At 36.5% G+C, this 25,779-nt stretch overlaps 2 protein-coding genes across 11 annotated transcripts in view; one reads left to right on the top strand and one right to left on the bottom strand.

Moving 5' to 3' along the window:
* KCNIP4 (potassium voltage-gated channel interacting protein 4) overlaps positions 1–7,023 on the top strand; it is a 1,209,336-nt gene extending 1,202,313 nt beyond the window's left edge. For all 6 annotated transcript variants that reach the window (XM_074395954.1, XM_003927475.4, XM_074395953.1 and 3 more), the window contains 4 exons: positions 1,016–1,123; positions 2,946–3,050; positions 3,656–3,718; positions 5,561–7,023. In XM_074395954.1, the coding sequence (XP_074252055.1) occupies positions 1,016–1,123; positions 2,946–3,050; positions 3,656–3,718; positions 5,561–5,608 (324 nt within the window). In that variant the 3' untranslated portion in view covers positions 5,609–7,023. The remainder of the gene's footprint in view (positions 1–1,015; positions 1,124–2,945; positions 3,051–3,655; positions 3,719–5,560) is intronic.
* PACRGL (parkin coregulated like) lies at positions 2,329–25,604 on the bottom strand. Of its 5 annotated transcripts, none has more exons than XM_074395950.1 (12): positions 25,265–25,604; positions 24,209–24,337; positions 23,618–23,685; positions 23,341–23,495; positions 20,628–20,695; positions 19,016–19,106; positions 16,247–16,381; positions 15,632–15,739; positions 11,926–12,006; positions 8,679–8,795; positions 5,262–7,214; positions 2,329–3,118 (listed from the first exon to the last, which is right to left on the bottom strand). In XM_074395950.1, exons 2-10 carry the CDS (start codon positions 24,253–24,255, stop codon positions 8,739–8,741), a joined length of 810 nt encoding a protein of 269 aa, XP_074252051.1. In that variant the 5' UTR covers positions 24,256–24,337; positions 25,265–25,604; the 3' UTR covers positions 2,329–3,118; positions 5,262–7,214; positions 8,679–8,738. The 5 variants fall into 5 exon arrangements, with proteins under 5 accessions (XP_074252051.1, XP_074252048.1, XP_074252047.1 ...); XM_074395947.1 differs by lacking the exon at positions 2,329–3,118 and having other exon boundaries at positions 3,654–5,403; positions 7,088–7,214; XM_074395946.1 differs by lacking the exon at positions 2,329–3,118 and having other exon boundaries at positions 3,654–7,214.
* Positions 25,605–25,779: the final 175 nt, after the last annotated feature.

Here is a 25,779-nt window from a genome sequence, read left to right as displayed (position 1 = left end):
CACATCCTCTCCAGCATGTTTTTTCCTTTTTAATGATTGCCATTCTAACTGGTGTGAAATCGTATCTCATTGTGGTTTTGATATGCATTTTTCTGATGATCAGTGATAAGCATTTTTCATGTTTGTTGGCTAAACAAATGTCTTCTTTTGAGAAATGTCTGTTCATATCCTTTGCCCACTTTTTGATTTTTTTTTCTTGTAAATTTGTTTAAGTTCTTTGTAGATTCTGGATATTAGCCCTTTGTCAAATGGATAGATTGCAAAAATTTTCTCCTATTCTGTAAGCTGCCTGTTCACTCTGATAGTTTGTTTTGCTGTGCATAAGCTCTTTAGTTAGATCCCATTTGTCAATTTCAAGCAGCCTCTTTTTTAATCCTCAGAAAATTGTGAAGAGGTAGATACTATCAATAGGTCCATTTTACAGATATGAGAATTGAGACAAAGGGATGTTAAGTTGCCTGAAGACACAAAGCCATGCATAGCTGGAGGGTGAATCCAGGCAGTATGTCATCTCCAGCTCCATGCTCTTACCCACTGTCCACATGTAAGTTATAACTGGATTTCTAATTGAGGACCACAATTGGTTTATCTTTTATGGATAGCCACATTTCTCGTTAGCAAATTTTTTTCATTGAAGTGTGTTATGTGTGCACTTGTTTTTTTTTTTTTTTTTTTTTAAGACTGTACTATTAGATTCTTTTAGTAAAACCTGTGCACTTGCAGTGAAAAGCCAATACCACTTATACTCAAGTTCCTTGTTGTGTAGGTATCCACTGTTACAATTTCCAGTACTACCATTGATTTAACTCAGTTTCCAATTAGAAGATAAAAATGTTAAGACTAAGGAGTGATTTATGCTCACAAAGAACTCTGAAAAATAGACAACCAGTAATACATCAATCATTTTGCTAAATAAGTGGTTGAAAATCCAGAGGGTTGTAGCCCTTGCTTCCATCATTTCTTTGCTTTTTCTTTTAGAAATGTCATATAAAATTGCATTTTTATTTCTTTTTAGGATTTCATTAAAGGTCTTTCCATTTTGCTTCGGGGGACAGTACAAGAAAAACTCAATTGGGCATTTAATCTGTATGACATAAATAAAGATGGCTACATCACTAAAGAGGTAAGGGATGCCTCACCAACACAGCTATAATTTGGACCATTTTCATTTCTTAATTTTAAAATATTAAACAATTGCAATTATTAATTTGAAAATGGTTTTCTTCAGGAAATCCAAAATATTTTATGTAGTGGAAGAAAGATGTATAATTAAAAATCTGGAATAGAAATACTTTATGGTGAAGCTCCAAAGTAAATATATTAACACATAAAGATTACACCCTTGTTTCCTGCTGGCATCTTAATAAATACTGTGAATGGAATAAAGACCATGGTTGGAATCAGCTAGAAAGAAAATGTATCCAAGCCATGTTTCAATATTTAGCCTGCAGCCTTTCTTTTCACCATAGCATATGAACCATAATGAAACGCAATTTTGCAATCATATACATTGTGGAATGACCTGATGCAATGGTGGGGTCTCCAAATGCACTTTGAGGCAGATTATCCAGGAAACAAGGCTCACAGACCAAATTAAGATACTCATATTACACAGTTTATTAAATTAATTTAAAACACAGCAAGAAGTAACGGCAAAGGGATAAGTTAAACACACAGGATGGGATGCAAGTGGAGTTGAAAGATCACAGTTCCTGAATCCTGGGCATGCTCAGTATGCCTACGTCCCGCCTCTCTCTGCCTCAAAAGCCTCCCTCAGAATTGAGTTTTGAGCAAGCGGCTCCACAGACGAAAGATGCCCTGGGCCACTTGCCAACGACATGAACTTGCGCTACTGTACAGACACAGGTTCAAGTGTGCCTGGCTACAAGTATAGCCTGATAAGTAATAATGGGTTTCATTTGTGTTTCTTGAACAGAAGACACCTGGGGCTAGAATAGGTGTCATCGGTGCCAAATTAAGACCTCATGACTATTAAGTGTTCACATACATAGAGCATATCCTAAATAGTACTTCTTGTATATTTTTATACCATGAATATTGGTATAAAAATGTGCCTCAGGAATATTAAGTATCTCTTGTTCTTCAATTCCTTTCTATCTCTGTTTAACACATCTCAAGAATTCTGCCTGTGTCAAACTACTTGCTACTTATCTATACTTAAAACATCTTAAAAGGTTTCATCTGTTTATAAATTACTTTATCATTTATAATAGAATTGAATACTCTTAAAAGTAAATATACATTAGATCTCTATTATCAACCTAAACAAGAGATCTTTCATGTGAAACAAATGTGCAACAATAAATCTAAATGTTTAAGTTATTAGATATTTTTATTCTCATAAGAATGAAAATGATAAGGCAAAAATTAGACTGTTTCAGATAAAAAGTTAATAAAATTTCAAGGTGTTTCCCAGGGTCAAAATATTTTGACTAGTCTTCAGGTATGTCTTCAGGTAAAGCCATAGTAGAAAAAAATACAACAAAAATCCTACTGATCTTTGAGACTTACCAATTAATTTCACTAATTCTAAGTGGTGTTTTTTCTCAATATATGGTATGCATTATGTTTGTTTGATTCTTAAGAGATGGAAACTGATAATTAACACATAAGATATATAATGATTCAATTAAATATAGTCTAAAGTCTATAGAAATCCAAACATTAAACCAACATATTCTTTCCCTATGTTAAATACATGGAAATTTGCTTCATTTTGAAACCAAGAGATCAGAATTAATTCTTACATTCTGATTCTTCTGCTGTTGGCTTTTCCTTTGGGACAACAAATAGTCATCTAACAAAGAATCCAACAAACAAAAAGTCAAAAATTTAAAATTGAGTAGGAAACATCCGTCAGAGCTTCTTAGACTGGTTTCTTCATACATAGGTGCAGCCTCATGCAAGTGCCGTTTACTTTTCAGGAAATGCTTGACATAATGAAAGCAATATACGACATGATGGGTAAATGTACATATCCTGTCCTCAAAGAAGATGCTCCCAGACAACATGTGGAAACATTTTTTCAGGTAGGAATGAAAACAGAAGTCAAGAGGAAATGAAAGTAGGAGATAAAGTCCTGATGTTTGCCAAGCACCTCGATGATTCAAAAGAAAGCAAAGGAAAATAATTTTTACTGAGACAAAACAGTATTTACCATCCTTTTAATTTAATAGCTCTGGTTTTGAATTTACAATGCTGATAACTACACTTACTGAACATTCACTAAATCCTTGATACAACACTAAACATTTCTCATGTTTCACAAGTTTTGTTTTCGTCGAGTTCTTACAAGAATCCTATAAATCCTCATTAATCCCATTTTACAGATGAGAAAAAAAACTGTGAAAGTTTCAGCAAATTGCACAAGCTCTGTCATATTTAGAAGGTAGGATTTTACCTAGGACAGAGTGACTCTAAATCTTCACCACACTATATTGAAAAGGGAACAGCCTAAAAGAGTTTGGCCCTACGTTTTTATCTCTAAGAAACTACTGGTTCCTGCTGTGAAAGAGTTCGTCCATCTGAAATAAGCAACTAGGCTTTCTTTTTATCAGCTTCAGCTCATTTGGTTCAGGTGCGAGGGTATTAAGGGATAAGTCTAAATACAATTTTTTGTTTTCTTCCTGCATAGAAAATGGACAAAAATAAAGATGGGGTCGTCACCATAGATGAGTTCATTGAAAGCTGCCAAAAAGTAAGTAATTGAAGTATAAGAACTATCACTTCAGCTATCATATCAACTAACCTGAGGATTCCCAGCTAGCTACCATGAACTGGGCAAAACAGAAAGATCATATGCCTAAATTTACTACTTCTACAACATGCAACATAAGCCTACCACTCTGAAAACAAGTACCAATTGACATAATCAACACTGAGAGTGCCTACTCAGTCAGGCTATGTATGAAGCCCTGGGGATACAAAAGTTGCACATGCACTGTGTTTTTGATTCCCAAATTCCTTAGAGAGTATTCGTCACGGAGGATAAAACGTATGAAATTTGAATTGCTCTTTGCTCAGACTTAGCATAACTCATATATTATCTATCATACTGCCATAGAATTAGAATTCCTAGATAGACAAGTATGCATCACAACAGGCCAAGCTTTATCTCTGTTTTAGTGTTGTAGACAAGAAACTTTGGCTGAACTCAGTAATGGTCTTTAGTCACAAAAAATAATCAGTGGAAAATTTTCTTTGAAGAGAACTCCAAGTAGTAGCCTATTACCTAAGAAACCAGTGTTAGCTTACTTAGACTTATTTGACTTGAATTAAAAATTTTTAAGGCCTGGTACAGTAGCTCACACCTGTAATCCCAGCACTTTGGGAGGCTGAGGCAGTAAGATAACTTAAGGCCAGGATTTCGAAACCAGTGTAGGCAACATAGCAAGACCCCAGGTCGACAAAAAAATTTAAATTAGCTGGGCATTGTGGCATGTGCCCAAAGTCTCAGCTACTTGCGAGACTGAGGCAGGAGGATCACTGAGCCCATTTGAGCCATGATTGTGTCGCTGCACTCTAGAATGAAGGGCAACAGGAAGAGACTCTGCCTCACAAAACAAACAAACAAAAAATTCAAATCATCATGAAAACAAATCCGTTCTTGCTTAAGATTTTCTATTTTTAAATTGCTGTTCTTACCTTTCTGGACATCTGCTTGTTTCTCAACTTGGATTTCAATGTGGTGGTCTTTAAGAATTAATTTGGTGACATTAAGCTGCTTGATGGTGATGTTGTTACTTGGTTTCTAGCAGTGGAAGCTATTATTGGTTTAGCCACCATTTAGCCACCATAAACAGCTCAGTAAGTGCCATTCACATGCAACTGACAAGTGCTCCAATAATGCCCAAAGTCTGTCCCCTAACTTATTTCAAAGAATATGCTCAACTGAACACAGCCACTGGGCAGTGGTTTCTGCTCCCCAATCCTTTCTCTGTAATTGAGACCATTAATTTTAAAAGGCTCCTTCAGGCCACACAGGTTTAGCCATAACTAGCAAACAGAAAGAGAGATAATTACTGCAAACATGTTCCCTCTTAATCCAACACCCTGCCTTCTATGCTCCAGCACCCAATCTTCATGAACTGCTGACTCATCTCTCTCTCTCTCTCACACACACACACACACACACACACACACACACACACACACACATTTTCCTTGTACCTGTATAAAAATCTCTGTGATTTGACCTGTGATCTACATCAAATGCCAAAATTTTCATTGCTTTGACTTACCTCTGTGCCTCTGTAGTTTTCTTTTTGGCATTATAATTTGAGAAATATCCTCTATTAATACCAAGTAAGAGTTAAATAAAGTGGTTTAATGCCTGGTAAATAGACTCCACAACATATAAAATGGGTCCTCCTTCATAGTGATCTAAGTGGAAAATGGATAAAATGGCATTTACATTTGCAAACACTTAATATTTGAGCTTTTGGCATAGGTGGCTGGTGAGAGGCAATACTGAGGGGCAAAATAGTGTACTTTCCCTTGAAGACAGGCTGAATTTAATCACTCTGTTTCTCCCTTACAGGATGAAAACATAATGCGCTCCATGCAGCTCTTTGAAAATGTGATTTAACTTGTCAAATAGATCCTCAATCCAACAGACAAATGTGAACGATTCTACCACACTTAAAGTTGGAGCTACCACTTTTAGCATAGATTGCTCAGCTTGACACTGAAGCCTATTATGCAAACAAGCTTTGTTTTAATATAAAGCAAACCCCAAAAGATTTGAGTTTCTCAGTTATAAATCTGCATCCTTTACATAATGCCACTGAGTTCATGGGATGTTCTAACTCATTTCATACCCTGTGAATATTCAAAAGTAACAATCTGGCATATAGTTTTATTGATTCCTTAGCCATGGGATTATTGAGGCTTTCACATTAGTGATTTTAAAATACCAGAGTGTTTTTTGCTACTCATTTGTATGTATTCAGTCTTAGGATTTTGAATGGTTTTCTAATATACTGACATCTGCATTTAATTTCCAGAAATGAAATTAATTTTTATGTTTGAATGCTGTAATTCCATTTATATATACACTTTAAGTAAACAAGATTATGGCAATTAAAAAAACACATAGTTCCAGTTTCTATGGCCTTCCTACCTTCTGTTAGAAATTAATTTATCTGGCATTTTAAAACAACATTTAACAATTAGTTTATTATCAGATATTAGCATATGCCTAATAAAACATTTTAATAAGCATTAATTTTGCATAATATATTATAGCCAAGGCCTATATAATTTTGGATTTGTTCAATCTTACATGCTGTTTTCTATTGTATCAAGTAGAAGTTCAAGAAGGCATCAAACAAAACAAGAATGTTTACAGACATATGCAAAGGGTCAGGATCTCTATCTGCCAGTATATAGTAATGCTTAATAACAAGTACTCCTAACAGCATTAAAGGCCAAGTCTGTCCTCTTTCCCCGACTTCCTTACAGCATGTTTATATCACAAGCCATTCAGGGACAAAGAAACCTTGACTACCCCATTGTCTACTAGGAACCAGCAGTAAGCAAAATTCACTTTGAAAGCACCAGTGATTCTACTACATTGAGGATTACTATCAAGATTTAGTAGAAAATAAATAAGTGCTCAACAACTAATCCAGATTACAGTATGATTTAGCTCATCATAAAATTCCAAAAATTCATATTATTTTTAATGATCTTAACCAAAACTATAAAGTTGCCACATTACTAAAGAAACACACATCTTCCCTATTTTGTAGAAATATCACAGAGACCAAGAGGCTACAGAAGGAGGAAATTTGCCACTGTCTTTGCAACAATAAATCAGGTATCTATTCTGGTGTAGAGATAGGATGTTGAAAGCTGCCCTGCTATCACCAGTGTAGAAATTAAGAGTAGTACAATACCTGTACACTGAAATTTGCCATCGCGTGTTCGTGTAAACTCAATGTGCACATTTTGTATTTCAAAAAGAAAAAATAAAAGCAAAATAAAATGTTTATAACTCTACTATGTTATAGATCTTTTTCAAGAAATTTGATAATTATTAGATTTAAACAATACTTTTTCTTACAGTATTTTCTAGATCACAGATATCTCTGCAAGGTGCTATATGCAATGAAAACAGGTAAAAACAAGGCCAGCTAGCAGACAGCTGCTGTATCCAGTGCGACTGGAGGCTGTGACGAGACAGCAGAGACCTGCGGAAAAAGCATGCCAGATAGACAAAGGGCTCAGGACAGACAAGTTCTGAGGGAGGAGGAGCATTTCTACATGAAGAATCCTCAGAAATTATTTGTACTCTTTCAAATTACAGTTGTGAGATTATATCTGAAATGAGAATCACAGCATTCACTCCAGGTGTTTGGGGAATAGAGCAAGGAAAGGGCATTCTTCAAAGCTTCTGAGATGCAACACTGCTGCTCCTATGTACAAGACCGATCTTTCCTTTCCATCCCTTTCGAGTCTTGTTTTGCTTTGGATATGGTGCAGCTACAGAAATCCCTATGGCCTCTCCTTTTGCCCATAAGATAAAAAGGTCATATTCTTGTTTTCCATTTTTCTTCCTCTCCTCTACTCCTCTCTTGCAGAAGGAATCGCTTCTATTACATCAAAATTCTGAACTATGTCTAAATGATGTTTTAGAAGCTCCTTAAATGATGTTTTAAAAGCTCCTTAAAAATCACTTGCTAAACATAAGCACAACAAAATCAATGAATGCATATATGAGTTTTCAAATTTTAATTGCTGAGTATATTTATGTGAACATCAGTATTTTCTGGTTATAAAATGCAAAAATAACATTTACTTAAATACAGTTAACACCAAAAATTTAAGTAGTTGTAATGAGTTGTAATAAACAACATACTTGTAATAGAATTCACAGTTAGAAAAAAATACCTTAAACTAGAATACTCTGAAAATTTTCCATGCATTGTACATTATGAAATACATATTTACAAACACTAATTAATAGTGTATTCATGGGGCCAGGCATGGTGGCTCACTCCTGTAATCCCAGCACTTTGGAAATCAATTGCAGTGGATAGCTTTCAGAATTTCGAGACCACCCTGGATAACAGAGTGAGACCCTGTCTCTACAAGCAAATTTTAAAATTAGCTGGACAGGGTGGCACATGCCTGTAGTCCCAGCTAATCAGGAGTCTGAGATGAAAGGATCATGTGAGCACAAAAATTTCAAGGCTTGCAGTGAGCTATGATTATGCCACCGTACTCCAGTCTGGGCAACAAAGCAAGACCCCTTCTCTCTTTTAAAACAATTTTAAAATAGTGTATTCGTAAACATTTGTTCACTATTTTAAATTTCTACAGCCTTGTTAAATATGAAACCCAAGAAATGGCAAAATATCTAGAAAAATAAGTGCACAGCTACAAATTTGATTACAAAAAAGTACTATAAATAGGCACTAGAAAATACATCTTATCTTGCAAACTTAATAATTGTTCTTCACAGAAATAATAAAAATACAAAAAATAAACTCCACAAAATTATACTATTATAGAATTTATATAACCTTCCATTAGTAACTTCTTTTTTGTTGATGAATAACTTTGATTCAGTGTATATTCATCTTAACCTAGTGAATAATAAATAGTGGCCGTGTTTACAAATGAATAAAATGGAATAAAGGTTCCATGAGTACCTGGGGTCAGTGTTTGATATGTCACCAGGAAGAAAAAGCAATGTTTGTTGGCTCCCTTCTTCAACAGCATATGGAACAGTATGTTGGAATTTTAGATTTGATGATGCTAAGGCTTCCCTGTCAACAGAAAAAAAAAAAAAATTGAGCATCGTTACTCTCAGGTAGAGTTCCCCTAATAGGTATTGTATTTGCAGGACTATGCCTAGAAAGTATCCAAAACTCAAAACAAACAAAAAGGGATGAGAATAAAATGATGACATAAGACGTGTTTTTACTGAGTTACATAAAATATAGGCTGTTCCTTTTTAGTATCTAACTAGAGCAGTAGTTAGAAGACAGACTACCAGTATCTGAATACAGCATCTACAAGTCCCTTCTTTGTCAAACCTGGACTAATTACCTCTCTGTGCCTAAGTTCCCTGATCTTTAAAGGGAGATAACAAAATCTCTCTGATGACTAGGAAGAGTAAGTTTCATATCTAAAAAGTACTCAAGCAGAGTACCTGCCATGTAATAAGTTCCCACATAATCAACAAAGAGCAGTGTTTGTGTGTGCCTTTCCCAAAATAAATGTGCATTTCATTTAGAAAAAAATCAAATCAGGCTAAGAATGAACTGATTTTTCAATTTAAGGCATATCAGTTCTAAGAAAGTAACACTGTGACTGTAACAGATATTTTCGTGTACCAGAGGTTGAATAGTTCCATCATTGATATACGCAAGTAATGAGAAACCACAACTGAGAACACTCATTTTTAAAGACTTATTTCTAACATTTAAAGAAAGAGATATATAAGCTTTTAGAAGAGAAATAAGAGTATTCATTAATTTCATGAAGGATTACAAAGTAACGGAAGCTAGCACAATAACAAGCCAAGAAAGTCTTTGGCATGTAATTGCAATAGAAAATTTTTTATTCTAATTACATCAATCATTATTAAAATATTATGTAGGACATAAGAAGGAATAAACATGAGGAGTCAGAAGAAAATAATAGCGCTTTTAACTACAAAATCTTTTCAAAAATTCTGTATTAGCAACACTCAAAGCTAGTAAGATAGAGTAGTAACAAAAGAATTTTGTATTTCTGGAATCCTAGATTGGTCAACTACACCTCTGTGTTCCCCTTCCAAATCTTAATGTGCTGTTTTTAAACTTATTTACATGCATGCCATCTCCTTCTCCACATCCCCTCCACTCCCACCACGAAATCTAACATGCTGGTCCTGTCCCTTTCTACTTGTCCCATCTCCCATATCGGTTCACAGGATATGGAAAACCACGTAGGGAGGGTTTCCCACTTAAAAGCTGTGGCATCATTATTTAGCCTCTGTTTACTTCCACTCCACAGAAGAAAGGAAAAATATATTTTGCATTCAAATTCACAGAGGAGCAAACAAGAATTTCCTAGACATGGGATTAACTAGAGGATGGTTCTGCACATCTCCTAAACAAGGTCTCTAAATGCTAATTCTCTGCCTAGGACCCAAACACAACAAAGAAATTCATTACCTTGTAGGCTTAGGAGGTTACTTCCTCCTGTAAACTTTGTTCTAGGCATCCATCATGGAAAGAACATAATCAATGAAACAATTCACTGAAATTGGTCAAATTAAGTAATCTTGCTAAAGCTTTATGTCTGTCATTTTAAAACTGTATATGATCACACAGATTTTCTTATAATTAATTCCTTTAGCAAGTACCTAGAATGAAGCTAAGTTCTGCAATGTTAAGACCAGGGGTCCCCAAACTACAGCCCACAGGCCACATGCGGCCCCCTGAGGCCATTTATCCGGCCCCCGTCGCACTTCAGGAAGGGGCACCTCTTTCATTGGTGGTCAGTGAGAAGAGCACAGGATGCGGAGGCATGTGCTGGATGGAGTACAGTATGTGGTGGCGCCACAAAGCACGCCATCGCTCACGTACAGTACTACTTCCGGTGACGCGGGACGCATGCCTCACGGCTCCGGAAGTGCATCATATGATGCACATCCGGTCTGCGGCTGTGGCGCCCCACATCACCGGAAGCAGTGTGAAATAACATCAGAAGTAGGAAGAAAGGCAAAGCACTATAACCATTACTACACAGTACAACGGCCCCTATACTCCCCCAAATGTACAACAACATAATGGCCCCATAACCTCTCTTTGCCCAAAAGTCTCCCCTCACATTACTACACACCATGTTTCCCCTATTATAAGACCCTGTCTTATATTAATTTTACCCCCAAAAGACGGGGGCTGTCTTATTTTTAGGAGGTGTCTTATAATAGGGGAAGCATGCAGCTGTGGGCTTCCTACAGAAGAGGCCCACTGCTGCTGCAGATGTCCAGGACGCTGTATACACAGTGTCACGGGCTGATCACCGCCGTCCCTGTATACAGCCCTGGAGGCGGTGCTGGGCCTGTGACACTGTATACCGCTGTCTGGGATAGTGGAGGCAGCAGCGCTGGCTGTGAAGGGTGTCACACCTTGCATAGTCCGGCCCTCCGACGGTCTGAGGGACAGTGAACTGGCCCCCTGTGTAAAAAGTTTGGGGACCCCTGGTTAAGACAGTCATATGCAATTCTATCAAGATCTGATTAAACAAAATTTCCAAAAGTAAGACTACTTTTATGAAAATATTTCTAAGACTAGATTATCTGAATGCTTCCTTCAAATGCTGAAAATTCAATTAATCTGGTAATCTGACACCATATAGTTATGAAATCCTGCATATTTCTGTACCTTGAAAAGTTAGACTAATCAATTAAACTATTCCAGCACTGTGTGCATGTGTCTGTGTGTGTGTACACCTGCGAGGGTATGGACGTACTTAGAATAGTGCAATCATTTGGACGTTTGAGGCAGAAAAGACAGCAAATGAAAGAGAAAAAGTATTCCTCCTCAATGAGCTAAATTAGTTAATCCTTTGGTTTTCTGAACTTTTCAATGGTCAGAACTAAACCACTGAAAATAAAGAAAAAAAAAACTGTACCGCTATGCCACATGCAGTGCCATATTAAGCACTGTGGAAGTATACAAACCCTATGTTTATTCAACCTGAGTCTGAGTTGCAAGGCTTGAAAAACAGTGTGACCAAGAGACAGAAACTCTGAGCTCTAAAAAGAAAGTAACAGTATCAATTTCATACAGTTACTTGTGGCTGAAATGAGAAGTACATGTTAAATATATAGTCAATTTAGTAATATGCCTGAAAGTTAAAAAAAAAAAAAAAAAGACTCTTAAGGAATAACGTTCTACTTACACTTCCCCCACGTTGCTCTAGCTTCTGTAATGCGCTGGTGATTGGCTCTTTGAATTTCTTGTCCATTAACCTTTTGGAAAGCTTTCAAAGTAAGATTGGGGGGAAATGAAATGACTTTTAAATTAACCATGTTCACTATACACATAAGTAAATCTTCAGGAGCACCCCTTGTTAGATTTCGAGGCTTCTTTTAGGAGGCATCTCATTGAAATTTACATATAAGAGGTAGGTATCTCTATGTTTTAAAAAAACAATGAATTTACATTCTTGTAAGTAAAACCAATCCTATAAAATCTGCTATAGTATGCTATCTGAAGTTTTCTAAAAAATAGCATTATTTTGCGATTTTGTAATTTGCAAGAGCATTTAGAGGACCATGATGGAAAGCTCTGCCTCTAAAACACACATTTTCCCATAATAAAATGGGAAGAGAGGACAAAGGATGGAGGATTTACATGAGTAATTTAGTAACAGTGAATGCTCTGGGGATGGACAAGGTCCCTCTATGGTCTTTCAGCTGCTTTCTTCAGATTGCAATACCCTACTGAATCAGTATACACCCTGTATCGCACAGAGGTTCATAGGCAGATCCATGGACCATCAGCATCAGAATCACTTGAGATGCTGTTTAAAAATGTAGATTCTTGGGTCTCACACCATACTTAATCAGAATCTCAGAGAAAAAGCCCAGATGCTACATTTTAAGCAAGATTTTCAGGTGATTTATTCCCTCTTTAAAGTCCCATACATTTGCAGCTCAGAAAAGGTATAGTTTTATTTTGCATAGAGGAAAAAATGAGTTATATATAGGTTCAATAATTGGTTTTGAAAAACTTTTTCTAGAAGAGTACCCTTTCTTTTTTTTTTTTTTTTTTTTTTTTTTAAGATGGAGTCTCGCTTGTTACCCAGGCTGGAGTGCAATGGCACGATCTTGGCTCACTGCAACCTCCGCCTCCAGGGTTCAGGCAATTCTCCTGCCTCAGCCTCCTGAGTAGCTGGGATTACAGGCACGCGCCACCATGCCCAGCTAATTTTTTTGTATTTTTAGTAGAGACGGGGTTTCACCATGTTTACCAGGATGGTCTCGATCTCTTGACCTCGTGATCCACCCGCCTCGGCCTCCCAAAGTGCTGGGATTACAGGCTTGAGCCACCACGCCCGGCCGAAGAGTACCCTTTCTTCCAATAAATATCTAATGTAAAAATCTATAAACCAGATGAAAATGAAGGCTTTGAGGCTGAAGGGTGTGGAAGATGGGGGTGAGGGATGAAGGGGATCCAACAGCACCTCACTGACATCCTCAGTGGTGTTTGTCTCATAGTGAATGCCTAAGAGACCAGCAACTAACCCTCACACAACCTATTTCTAGAGCTCTTTATAACCAGAATCTGAAGGTCAGGGTGGTGTTTAAGCATTCCCAAAGTGCTGACAGCCCAGGAAAGCTAGAGGCCCTTTCAGTCACTCCTTGAGTAGGAAAAGCAGAGCTCTGAGGAGGAATGCAAGTGACCTAAGATAAATGCCACCAACCCAGAATGATTAAAAAACAAAACAAACTTATACAATCGTTAATCTGGCCTTTTCTTTCTGCCACTGGAGGTGGGACTTGGCTATTTAGGTAGTTAAGGTTCTGATCTTTGCTTGACTGCCTTTGAGGAAGGATACAGTGCGATTCCTTTTCTCTACATCTCACATGCCCTTGACCCCATCCCAATTTTCTCAGCAGATGCCTGTGCTGCATATTTCTACATCCCCACCCACCTACAAAAAAAACAAAACCAAAACCAAAATTAATCTCCACAAGGGCTGAGAGCATGCCTGTTTCTGCTCTGCATTATATTCTCGATGCTTGGTGTACCTGGAACAAAATAGAAGGTGAGAGTGCAGAGTGCAACAGATTATTAAACTACTGAATATGTGAATGAGTCATTTTATATACTAGTGTGAAATTCCTGTAGTTGGTCAGCCACACTTCCTGACCTGAAGCTTGCAAATATCTGCCAAGATTCTCTTTCTTCTGTCCTAAGACTTCTCATATGTCAAGGCTTGAGAATCTATTCTATGTCTTCTGCCCACCTGAAACCTCATGGAATTTCATCTACTACCTACCAGTATACCTATCCTGATAGAGTCACCATCACCCCTATTTCTAATAATGTCAACCAGGTGGTTCCTGGGGTGTATTACACTATTTGTGGAATAGGAAGCTAAAAATACAGTTCTAGTATCTCTCATATGGATGGATCCAAGAAAAATCAGTGGAACCATGATCAAAATAATGCCTCAGCTGTGAAATACAGACGAATGCAGGCAGGGAGGTCCTACCTAAGACTTCAATCTTTCTATCGGTATGTGGTATGGAATTTCCCTTGCCTAATGTTTGGCCCTTGCCCCTAGCTCTTGAATGATAATCTCTAAGCTCTTGGAATGTCCTGCCGGACAGAGTATCCTTGTCAACATAGGAGTTTAGGGCGACACCAGGCAGTCTATACAATGTGATTTATGGTGGGAACTTTGGTTGAGAGGGTATTAGCTCAACTTCTAGAGAGGCTGTTGACTATTGTCAACCACACTGCATGTGTCTTGCCTGCATAATGTCTTGCCTGCATGACAGACAGCAATAAAAACCCTGGACACTAAAGCTCACGTGAGCTTCTCTAGTTGGCAATACTCCATGCACGTTGCCACACATTGCTGCTGGAAGAAGTAAACGCTGCATCAACCACTCCACTAGGAGAAGAAAACTGAAAACTCCATGCCTGGTCTCTCTTCGACCCTGCCCTATGTGCCTCTTACCTTTGCTGATTTTAATCTTTGTTTTGTTTTAAGAAACCATACAGTGAATAACAGCTTTCCTGAGTTCCCTGAATCCTTCTGGCAAATCATCAAACTAAAGAGTGGTCTTGGGAACCTCGTGAGCTGCATAGTGTCCCAGTATATATTTATAGTAAAGATTAAAGTTACACGTATCAGGAAAAAGTCTCTTCCTGAATGCAATTTAGATTCACTAAAACACCACAATGAAAAACAAACATTAATTAAAAAAAACATGTTTGCTAACACGTAATTACACAAGACAGTATATGAGCACTGCTTATAATTTAATCAACATGAGCAAAATATCATCTTACTGTTCATTAGCTTTTATCCATTCAACTTTTGGCTTTTTTTTTTTTTTTTTTTTAACAAAGTCTCACTCTGTCACCCAGGCTGGTGTGCAGTGGTACAATCTTGGCTCACTGCAACCTCCACCTCCCAGGTTCAAGCAATTCCCCTGTGTCAGCCTCCCAAAGCTGGGACTATAGGCGCACACCACCACCCGGCTAATTTTACATATTTTAGCAGAGACGGGGTTTCACCATGTTGCCCAGGCCAGTCTCAAACTCCTGAGCTCAGGAAATCCACCGACCTCAGCCTCCCAAAGTGTTAGGATTATAGGCGTGAGCCACAATGCTCAGCTGGCTTACTTTTTATTATAACCCTAAACCCTGCTCATGTAGGTGCTTTCCATTTAAAAAAAAAAAAAAAGAAAAAGTAATACTGTCCATTAGTAAAATGTTTTACAAATGATCTCTACATTTTTTGCTAAAAATGAGATTTTTTTAAGGTTTTGAGTTATTTTAAAGACTTGAAGCTATTAAAGCATGAAGAGATATGGACGGTGAATGATACATACAGCCAACCATTATCTAATCTTTGCAGTACTTACGCTTGTAAGCAGATGCTTCAGATGGTCATTTAGAGAAGGACCAACGACAACACTTAGCTGAACTAGAGCATTCAATCCTCTTTCAAACACCTCATCATCTGAATGGACCTGTAAGGTTGGTTGATTGAGGGTGTAGGGGGATCAGGGAAGAGAGGATGAAAAAGGAAAGACAGGTTAGAAAAAACAACAAGCAGTTGGAGAAAAGCTTAAGATTAAACATTTAAAATCAGAAGAGAGTCAACAAAATCTAGAATTTAAAAAATAACCTTCAATACAGGACATCTAGAAGCAAAAAACAAAGTTTTGATCTGACTGAAGCAGCTAACTAAAACTTATCTAGCATACAGAAAGACTGATTTGACATTCATTATTTTCTCTAATTACTTACAATGTCCCTATTTACCTTTAGTACATCTTCTAAAAGTGCCTTCAAGTATGTAGTCATCTGGCCCTGAGTAACAGTAGCCTAATTCTGCAAATATGTCAAAATCACAGGTAAAGGCCTAATTTGCATTTAATTTGGAGTAAAAAAGGCATAAAATATTCTAAATATATTACAGCTTTCTTTTCTATCATATGTTTTGAAATAGAAAGTACAATAAAATAATGACATACCAGAGCTGCCTTTAGCACAGGAATCAGTCTAGGTAGCAAAGGAACAGCTTTTTCAGGAGCACCTTTGACCAAAAGTAATTCTCTAAAACCCTCCTTTGACACAAAGGTATATGGATGCTTAGTCTCTCTTAGACCCTGCCAAAAACCAAGAAGAAACATGATTTACTACCCATTTCATTATGCTAATAACAGACAAATTCAGTCTTTACTTGCCTAAACAAAAATCAAAAGTTTCATTATTCTTTTCCTACTCATGATTATAATTTCAGCAGTTACCATTTCAATTATACTGAGAAACTGGGGGACAAAGGGTCACTTGGTATCCCAAGGTAGGCTGGTTCCAGGACCCCAGTGGAAACCAAAACCCACGGATACTCAAGTTCTTCCTATAAAATAGCATAGTATCTGGACATACTCCCATATACTTTAAACAATCTCTAGATTTTTATAATGCCTATTACAATGTAACTGTCATAAATAATTTTTATATTACACTGTTTTATTTGGATTTTTTTATTGTTGCATTGCGTTTTTTAAAATAGTTTTGATCTGTGGCTGGTTGAAACCCTAGATGTGGAACCTATGGATAAGTAGGGCCAACTGTATATGAAACAGGGGTAATTTCTACCCACAGAAGGGAAGGCAGGGAGAAGAAAAGGAAAAAAAATAAGAGAAAGAAAAAGAAAAGAAATGGGAAACAGGTGAGGCAAGAAAAAATACAGGAAGTAAAGAAGAAAGAGAAAATAGGAAGGAAGGAAAAGCAGGGAATGGAAGGAGGAAAAGAGGTAAATAGAGAAAAAAACAAAGGGAAACTCACTAGGATAATAAAAACATTTTGTTATGTACAAACACTTTCTGAAAGTAGAGCAAATTAGTTTAAAATATGTTTATAACCACTCCTTTATGAATGCATGGCTATGAGATTCCCCTACATTTACAATGATTTTATGACTTAATGAGTTCCTAAAATAAATATCCTCCATATTTTATATGAACATATTTAGAAAACAAGTATCATACTATGTTCATTTTAAAGGCATGTTAAGATTTTATATGTCATTTGTAATACTGAAATGCAGTATGAAACCATTAAAAAAAACTAATTTCTCACTATGCCTTTCATCCTAAAGGCATTAGAAACAGTTAGTACTCTTATAACCAATCACAGCAAGTCAAGATCTTTATCTTTTAAAAAAGAAATAGCAAAACAAACAAAAATCAAGAGTAAACTACTTCAGTTTGACTAATTATGAAGTAAATATAATCAGCTGCAAAATCATGCTTAGAAATACTAATTTTCAACTAATTTGTCCTTCAAACCTAAATATCTGCTGCTAAATAGTAATCAACAATTTTTTTGTTCTTTTCTTTGAAGCTGTCATACTTTTGAAAACCATCATATCCTGCCAGCTACAAGGGCATCATTTTGGATCACAGGTTCCATCATTTAAGCAGTGTCCTGTATACAGTTCATTTGAGAGAGAAAAAAATCTCAGATTAAGGGCTGAAGTGGATTTCAACAGTGGTTCTTCTGTCACTACGCATTAGTAAATAAGGACAGGAGAAAGATAGAAATCTACTCAATACAGAAAAAAAAGCATTGACATTTAGACAACAGGTATGTAACAGAATGACTTTAAACAGAAGTTAGAGTCCCTTTAAGGATATCCTAAACTAAAGTGTTTCCTGTGTATTGTGATTAGCTACAGTGTATTTTCAAAGCTATCACCAATTTTGATTAGTGTAAAAAAAAAATGGTTCACTACCTGGTATAAAAGGATTAAGGTTTAAAAAAGAACTAAGGAAACATCACTCATTTTTTGTTTATGTGTTTGCCTGAGACAGCATCTCACTTTGCCATGCCTGGCTAATGTGATTTTTTTTTTTTCCTTTTTTTTTTTTAAGAGACAGGGTCTCTCTCCCTATGTTGCTCAAGCTGGTCTCAAACTCCTGGGCTCAAATGATCCTCCCACCTTGGCCTCATGAAGTGCTGGGATTACAAGCATTGAGCCATAGCACCCAGCCTAACCTTTAATACCAACTTCAAAAATAAATTTCAAAATAGGCTACCTATAAAAATACCCTGCTTGTAATATTGAACGATAAATTAAGAGAAACAAAAACTTACAGTTTTTGCTAGTAACTGATCAGTTACTGATTACTCTTAATACAAGACAACTGGTTAATTCATTTCTCTTTTTATTCTAACTCTAGGAATAGAATTCACAGAAGATAGCAATGATTGAGTTGAAGCTAAAACTCCAACTAGGTCCTGACACAAATGTTAAATTACATAAAGGAACCTATCAGAAGCTTTTTAAAAATAATCTATAAAACCACCTCCATGATATTGTACTAGAAATGTACAAGTAAAGCATAGAGCTGGAGTGTTCTCCAAAAGAACATTTAGGGAGGTAGTATCAATTCCCTAAGAAACACATCATGTCAGCATGATTAGCTGTATACAGAACCACTTACCATTATCTGACATAGTTTTAAGTTTAAATCCTGATGTTTTCCTGATTTCGCCAGTACCAAAAAATCTTTCTCCTCATTATGAGTCCATATATTTTCTTTTTTTGAAATAAGTATAAATATTTCATCCACTTATCTACAAATTCCTAAGGGGGTGCGGTGTTTCAATGCCTATTGTGTGCTTCCTTTTTCAAAGGGACAGAATGAAATTTACTGACAAACTGCAAAGTAACATTTAATGCAACTTTTCAAGTATTTTTTCTGACAAATATTCAGAAAAGATGGCATGTTTACCTCAGCTAAAGTAATAAGAAGTGGATCAAATGAAAGACTTTCAGGAGGACACTCCCACTGTAATCTGTGTTTTACTGAACCATGTACCAACCTAAAATATAAAAGACAGTGAATGCAACAAGAAAAATATAATTATTTATTAGGCAGGGATCATCTAACATACAGTATAACCACAGAATTATTTTGTAACATGTAGGAATACCATAAACTTTATAAAATAGTACAAGGACATTTTACAAAGCCATGTCAATAATCCTACAAATTACTACTCTTTGAGCAAAATTGTTTGGCAACCCCACATGTGTTAAGGCTGCAATTCTGGTGCTTAAGCATGTTGCTATCTGTGAATATTAATGCAAATGTTCCAAGTGATATCTTTCAGTGATATGAACACAATAGGTAATCTACAGAAATGAAAAATGCAAACAAAAAAAGTAGTAATTATTAAAAATGTTTACAAGGAACATTGTTTTTCAGATACAGATCATGTAACCCTAATACTAATACTGAAAGCAAAACCAAATTTTATCTCTGTTAAAGAGAAGAAAACTGAGGCCGGGAAGGTAAAATGGCCCATGAAGGGTTACAAAGTGGTGGCCCCTGAATTAGGGTTTTTGCTTCTTTTAACAGTTTTTGAGATATAACTCACATGCAATAATCTGCATATATTTACAGTAAATAACTTTTAAGATTTTATGTACAAATACACTCAAGGAACTATCACAATTATGATAGTGAACTTAATTCTCAACTTAAATGATTCTTTGAACTCCTTTGTAACATTCCCGACTTCTTGACAACTTTAGGCTTCTTTTCTTAAGAGCAAGACGTCCCTGCAAAACTATTTTTACATTTTTGCAACAATAAATTGTTAAGGAATGGGGAGTAGAGAGTTAAGAACCTTAAAATAGGGTTTCAATTCTAAATCTAAATGTGAAATAACAATAAATTGAAGAACATTTCTTGAGCTTATTTTTCACTCCAAATCTGAAAATACCATTAAAATATAGATTTCTTGAATTTTGGAACAAAAATAAACAAATGTTGTGATTCTTTCTACAATCAAAATAAAATTTTCTATCATCTAGAACAGGCTAAAACTGAATGTACTTTAAAGAAATAAATGCTTTATAGCAATAAATCCTAAAATGATACATTATCCCTTTAAAAAAAAATAGTTCTGACATCTGTCTAGAAAGGTAGCAAGAATTATATCCAAAAGGCAACAAAATCAGCCATATGTATTTAAGAAATATAAACAATTTAATTAAACTGACAATTTCCATTTTACCAACAAAATAGGATTCTTTAATTTGCAACTTGCCCAAGCCTGTGAATGCTTAAATTGATTATTTTAGAAAAAGGTATCAAGTAAATTTCTTAAACTAATTGATGGTTTATCACAGATCTCAATAACTGTACATTAGAATTAAATGGTTTTCTTCAACAACATCCAGGAATCTATACCAGTCCAAAACAAAGTGTGAATAAGTCACCTTTATTTCAACCTCACTAGTAAATAAAACTTTCAATACATTTAAATTGAATGCTGTATCGATGTTACTCAATGATTTTGAGTTATTTGGTCAGTTATAAATCATATTGATTTTACCTGCAAGGAATACCTCCTTTAGAGTAAATAGCTGCAAATGCCGAAGGGGCTCGTGACTGTTCACCAAACTAAAATAAAAAATGAAAATATTACTATCACCTGTACTTCTGAGGTCAGACGCAAACAGCCATCCTGCTTTTCAAACTGCCAAGCTAGTATCAAAGTGCATCATTTCTACTCGGCAACACAATTGAGAAAAATCGTCGATCCTCTCACTACTAGAATACAACTACCCTTTGTACACCTCTTTTTACCCCTAACGATTCGGAAGGCTTGAAGGCAGCTGAAACCATATACAGATTAATAGTTCTTTCTACCCTCTTCCCCACTGTGACCTTTCAAGGTGAGGATGAGATGGAGAAGGGGTGTTAAGTACAGGAAAAGTGTATTTGTTTTCTGCCACCCGCACATCTCCCACTTGTCCTCCAGCCAAATATGGATGGTGTGGGTAGTCATTTCTCCAAACCAGCTTCAGGCTTCCATAAAAAACAAAGGATTGCTCTGAGCAGAAGGGATAGAATTGAAGATGGAGAAGATTCTCACAAATATATGCCCGGATGTGTTTTCTTAGATATATAACTTCACAACGTTTCAGTTTTGCTATATATTACCTTAATAGATTGACTTTATATCTACTCTTAAAGATGATTTAAGAGATGATCAATCACAACAGTTAAACAATCACAGCATAAACAATTTCAATATAATTGATCAGAGACTTGAAGATAATTCAAGAACAAAAAGTAAGTATTTTATCACATGGTGCTTTTAATACAATCGAATGAAAAATAGTTGTCTACATTACAAAATATAAATTGACCTGTTTTAAAGACATAACTATATAATTTATTTTTCTTTTAATCACACACGGTGGTAGTTTTTAAACGTGCTTAAAGTTTAGAATCAACTCTTTTCTCCTCTGAAAAACATGAGTTTTTAGTAAAAGCAAATAGGTGGAAATTTGTTCAAATTAAATTATAATAAAAGATTCAAATCCAAAACTCAATCCATATTCTGTGTAACAATTCACCACAATAAGAATGTTTCACTCATCTAGTCACAATTTCTGCTGATAAAGAAATAGAAGTTTTAAAAATTATTTTCTAATAAGCATAACAAAGTTATTTGAAAAAGTACTACACATACGGGGAAAAAATTAAGACAATTTCATACTATACTGTCAACATATTTTACTTCTACCATCTATAAGCAAATTATCTTTTTGGCTCTTACAAGCCATGAAAATAATCCCTAAATTTTCAAAATCCCCACAGAAATTAAATTTCTGATTGAAATGCTAAACAATTCCTTTCTTTGCATTTCAATTTTGTTCTAGAAATTAATCATGGTTTCATCTTCCACATCCCACAAAAATCAGAATCTTTTTATGAATGGATTACTTTTATCAATTTTAACCAAATTTTACCAAGTCTATTAAAGTGAAAAACATTATCCCATTCAATTTTTAACAATATCAGACAATATTTCAACTCCGCCTTAATGTTATATACCATTCTATACTGAATTAGCATTTGAAAAAAAATAACTCAAATATTTAAAATGTATACACTTTAATGTACATAAACCACAATAGTGAATTCACAAAAAATGAACACTTGTTTATCAACATGAGTTGAAAAATCTAAACGTTACCAGCCCAAAGGTAAAGGCTATTTTGACTTCCAACTCATTTGTTTTACATTGGTAGCCTTTACATATCTTAGACATGCTTTTCTCAGGTCAAATTATTTAATTATTATTTTCCAAAACCTTCTCAATTTTTACTAAAACTTAGGACTAAGATCACTAAATGTTAATTCAAACAGTTCTTCTTTAAAGGGAGGAAGAAAATCGAAGGGTCACCATAAACTCCCTCAACTAAACATAAGCAAAGGAAGAGCAACAAGATTATCAAGGCTTTCTTCAGGTATTCAATTTCCTTGGCACTGTAGATTACCAAAAGAAGCAAAGGAACACAGCTGCTCAAACTATTTTACACTTTTCTTTTATCAAGTAAGACACTCTCTTTCTGTCTTGGAGAGCTCACTATACCCTTGCTTCCTTACTTAAGTACCTGCCATATTCTACCTGCCATTAAAGTCAGTCAGGAGCTTCAGCCACTCTCACTATCCCTTTGGAAGGCTGAAATCACTAATGTCTTACCTTACCAAAGTTGGGCCTGGAGCAAATAACACTTGGTGTTGTTGCACAGGTGTGTTCACTTCTGACTATTTATTTTTATTGCATAAATCCCATGTTTATTGAATCTCATTAAATTGTTATGAGAGGGCAAAGGAGGCTAGTACTACAACGAGGATTTCTGGTGGAGCTAATTTACACAATACAGAGGAATGATCAGAGACCTTTATGCAATTATGGAAGCACGAAAAGCATTCTGTGGCAACTGAATACAAGTTTATTCATTGATATTAAAAAGCAAAACAACATAGCAAATAAAATCTAAAGCTAAAATGCAGTTTTTTATGCACTACAATGTGATAACCCAAACAGGTTAACTTCTGTGTCTTAGCTCCATACTCACTGCCACCTGTGACTGATTAGCTCAGCTCGTCATAACAAACACATGCCCTTCTCTCATCATTAGCTCAAAACTAGCACAGGGACAAAACTCAAGACGGCATCCAGAATTGTTCAATGCTGTGCGAAATGCCTTCAAAGAATCTAGTGAGTTTAAAAATCATTTTGGACCTACCGGGTTAATTGTTTTAGGGTTCAGTTTATCACTTGGTCGAGGATGAAGTTTTCTTGCAGAATCCAGAGAACTGGTTGACAATGAGGATTTGCTTCGTTGAACTGCGTTCCTGTGTTTTATCTGTGTACCTGATGATGTCCTTTGATCATCGTTACCTGGACAAAACAACATCAATAAGAAGCAGGTAAAAGCAATAAATTTCACCCTGCCTCCACCTGTAACCCAGAATAGTGTCATAAACAAACTTGGCCTCTTCACTTAAAAAGCAAAGCTGTACCTGTTACTCTGCTTTTCAGCTGTGTCCCTCCAGAGCACTCTGATTTCTGCATTGTTTCCCCTTCACTCCTGCAGTTTAAAAAAAACAAAAACAAAAAAAAAGTTGACTTCAAAATTTGTTTTGAGCGGTATTTGTTATCAACATAAAGAAAAAAAAAACTTAACAGAGGATACAATACAATAAAAGATACATTTTAAAAGTTATGATATGGAGCAAAATAACAGAAAGGCTAATGAGAAAACATGAAATTATGTCAACTTCAAGAGTATCAATAACAGCAAAATAATCACCTCCAAGAAAATGGTGTACAAAAGTGAACTTTTCTTCCACTCAAATTGTCAAAATAAACTGTTAGAAACTCACTTGCAGTCCTCTGGCCACATTAGAAAACAGACTAGATTTCTGAAAATTGAGGTTCTACAGTTTGAGTAAACAGGACAATTTTTATATACAATATACTAATGTAATTTTCAGTAACAAATACACATACAGTAATGCAAACACATCCACATCCCCTTTCAAAATCCTGTATTAGAGAGTTTCTTTCCAAAACAATTGCATTTTCACCTGTTAAAAATGTTTATCCTTTACCTTAAGGACAAACTACAGTTGGCTCTCCATATACGCGGGTTCCACATCTACAGATCCACCGAACCACGGATACCGAGAACCAGGCTGGGGGACTTCAGCATGGGTAGATATTTGGGTATCTGAAAGAGGCTGGGGGGAGGCAGGGAGTTCTGGAACCAATCCTCCACGGACACCAAGGAAAAACTGGAAGTGTGGTCAATTTTTTAAAAATACTATTCACCTGGGAACACGCCACTGACAAACCTGGAGCATGAGTTGTTTGTGAGAGAAAATGCAATAAATCTTATCCTCAGTAACACTTTTAAGTGGTTTTCATAAGGTCATCGCTCATTTATTTCACAAAACAAGATAAAGATTCTAATTACAGATATTAGAATCCACAAATCCACTTAACCTAGAACACTTAAACTATGACACAGTATCAGAAAGTAAACAAACCACCCTGTGAAGTCCACACATTCCCCTTAAAGCTTCCTTGGCTGCTACAGGTCGTCTATCTACAAGGGACTGCTGGAATCCGTGTCAATGGTAGGAAAGTGTACTTTCTATCATTGTTTGGACAGCTGATATAGCCTATATATTTCCCTGTATGTACTTTATTTCTCCCGCACTCAGCTTTTGGATCATGAACTAAATAGCTTGTTAAATTCTCAGTCAGCAGAGGCCACGTTTTTTCCGGCTAATCCAGGTCTAGAAAGCTCCAAAAGCGTAGTCAGAGCCCCACTAAAGAAACCCTGTTCCATTTGTAAAGCTCTGTAAAATTCTAAAAGGGAGACCCTGAGCCCGATAGTCATTATCCCAATCCACCACCCCTTTTTTTTAATCATAAAGTAAATCCAAAGGGCAAGTATTAGGGGATCGTAAAATCTGCTTAGGGGGTCTTAGAATCGGCTTTCCATCTTCCCAGCCACTCCTCCTACACTCACTTCTAGATACTTAAAGCCGAGTCCAGGGCCAGTATGCTACCAAAGTTAGCAAAAGAGGAAGACACAGAAAAACAAAAAATAAAGAAAAAACCGAATTTTTTTAAAAGATACCAAGGGAGAAGGAGTTTACCAGTTTCAATTAAGGTCAACGAAGGCTATTCTCGATTGACTCCCACAAAAAAGGAGGGGCACACTCCAAGCGCTCAGGTTCTCAGGAATCCTTAGCAACAGGGTCCGGCGGCCCTAGCAACAGATCAGGAAGCAAGAGAGCGCGGACAGGACACCAGTACCCGCGGTTCACGGCTCCGGGGACCCATTCCTACCGCGCCTCTCTCCCGCCGCGATCCACACACCACCTGCCCCTCGCCGGTGGGGCTTATGCCAGGCGCTTGATCTCCCAACAGCCGCGGCTGCAGCCACCGGCAACCCGGAATGTGGGAAACGAGAGTCCACGAGGCCCGCCCCAGCATCTGATCGCGCCGCAAAATGACGTCAGACGCACGCTGCGTCCTCTAAACCAATAGTAAGAGGTCGTGGAGGCGCCCCGGAAGAGGGTTGCCCAGGCAACCAGGCGCCAGGCGTTCAGAGGGCAGCTGTCTTTCGCGACCAAGGGATGCCTGGTGGAGGATGTCTTTCGAGTAAGAG

This window comes from Saimiri boliviensis, chromosome 3 (genome assembly GCF_048565385.1).
Source record: "Saimiri boliviensis isolate mSaiBol1 chromosome 3, mSaiBol1.pri, whole genome shotgun sequence".
Taxonomy (NCBI): domain Eukaryota; kingdom Metazoa; phylum Chordata; class Mammalia; order Primates; family Cebidae; genus Saimiri; species Saimiri boliviensis.
This window is presented reverse-complemented; position numbering and strand designations above follow the sequence as displayed.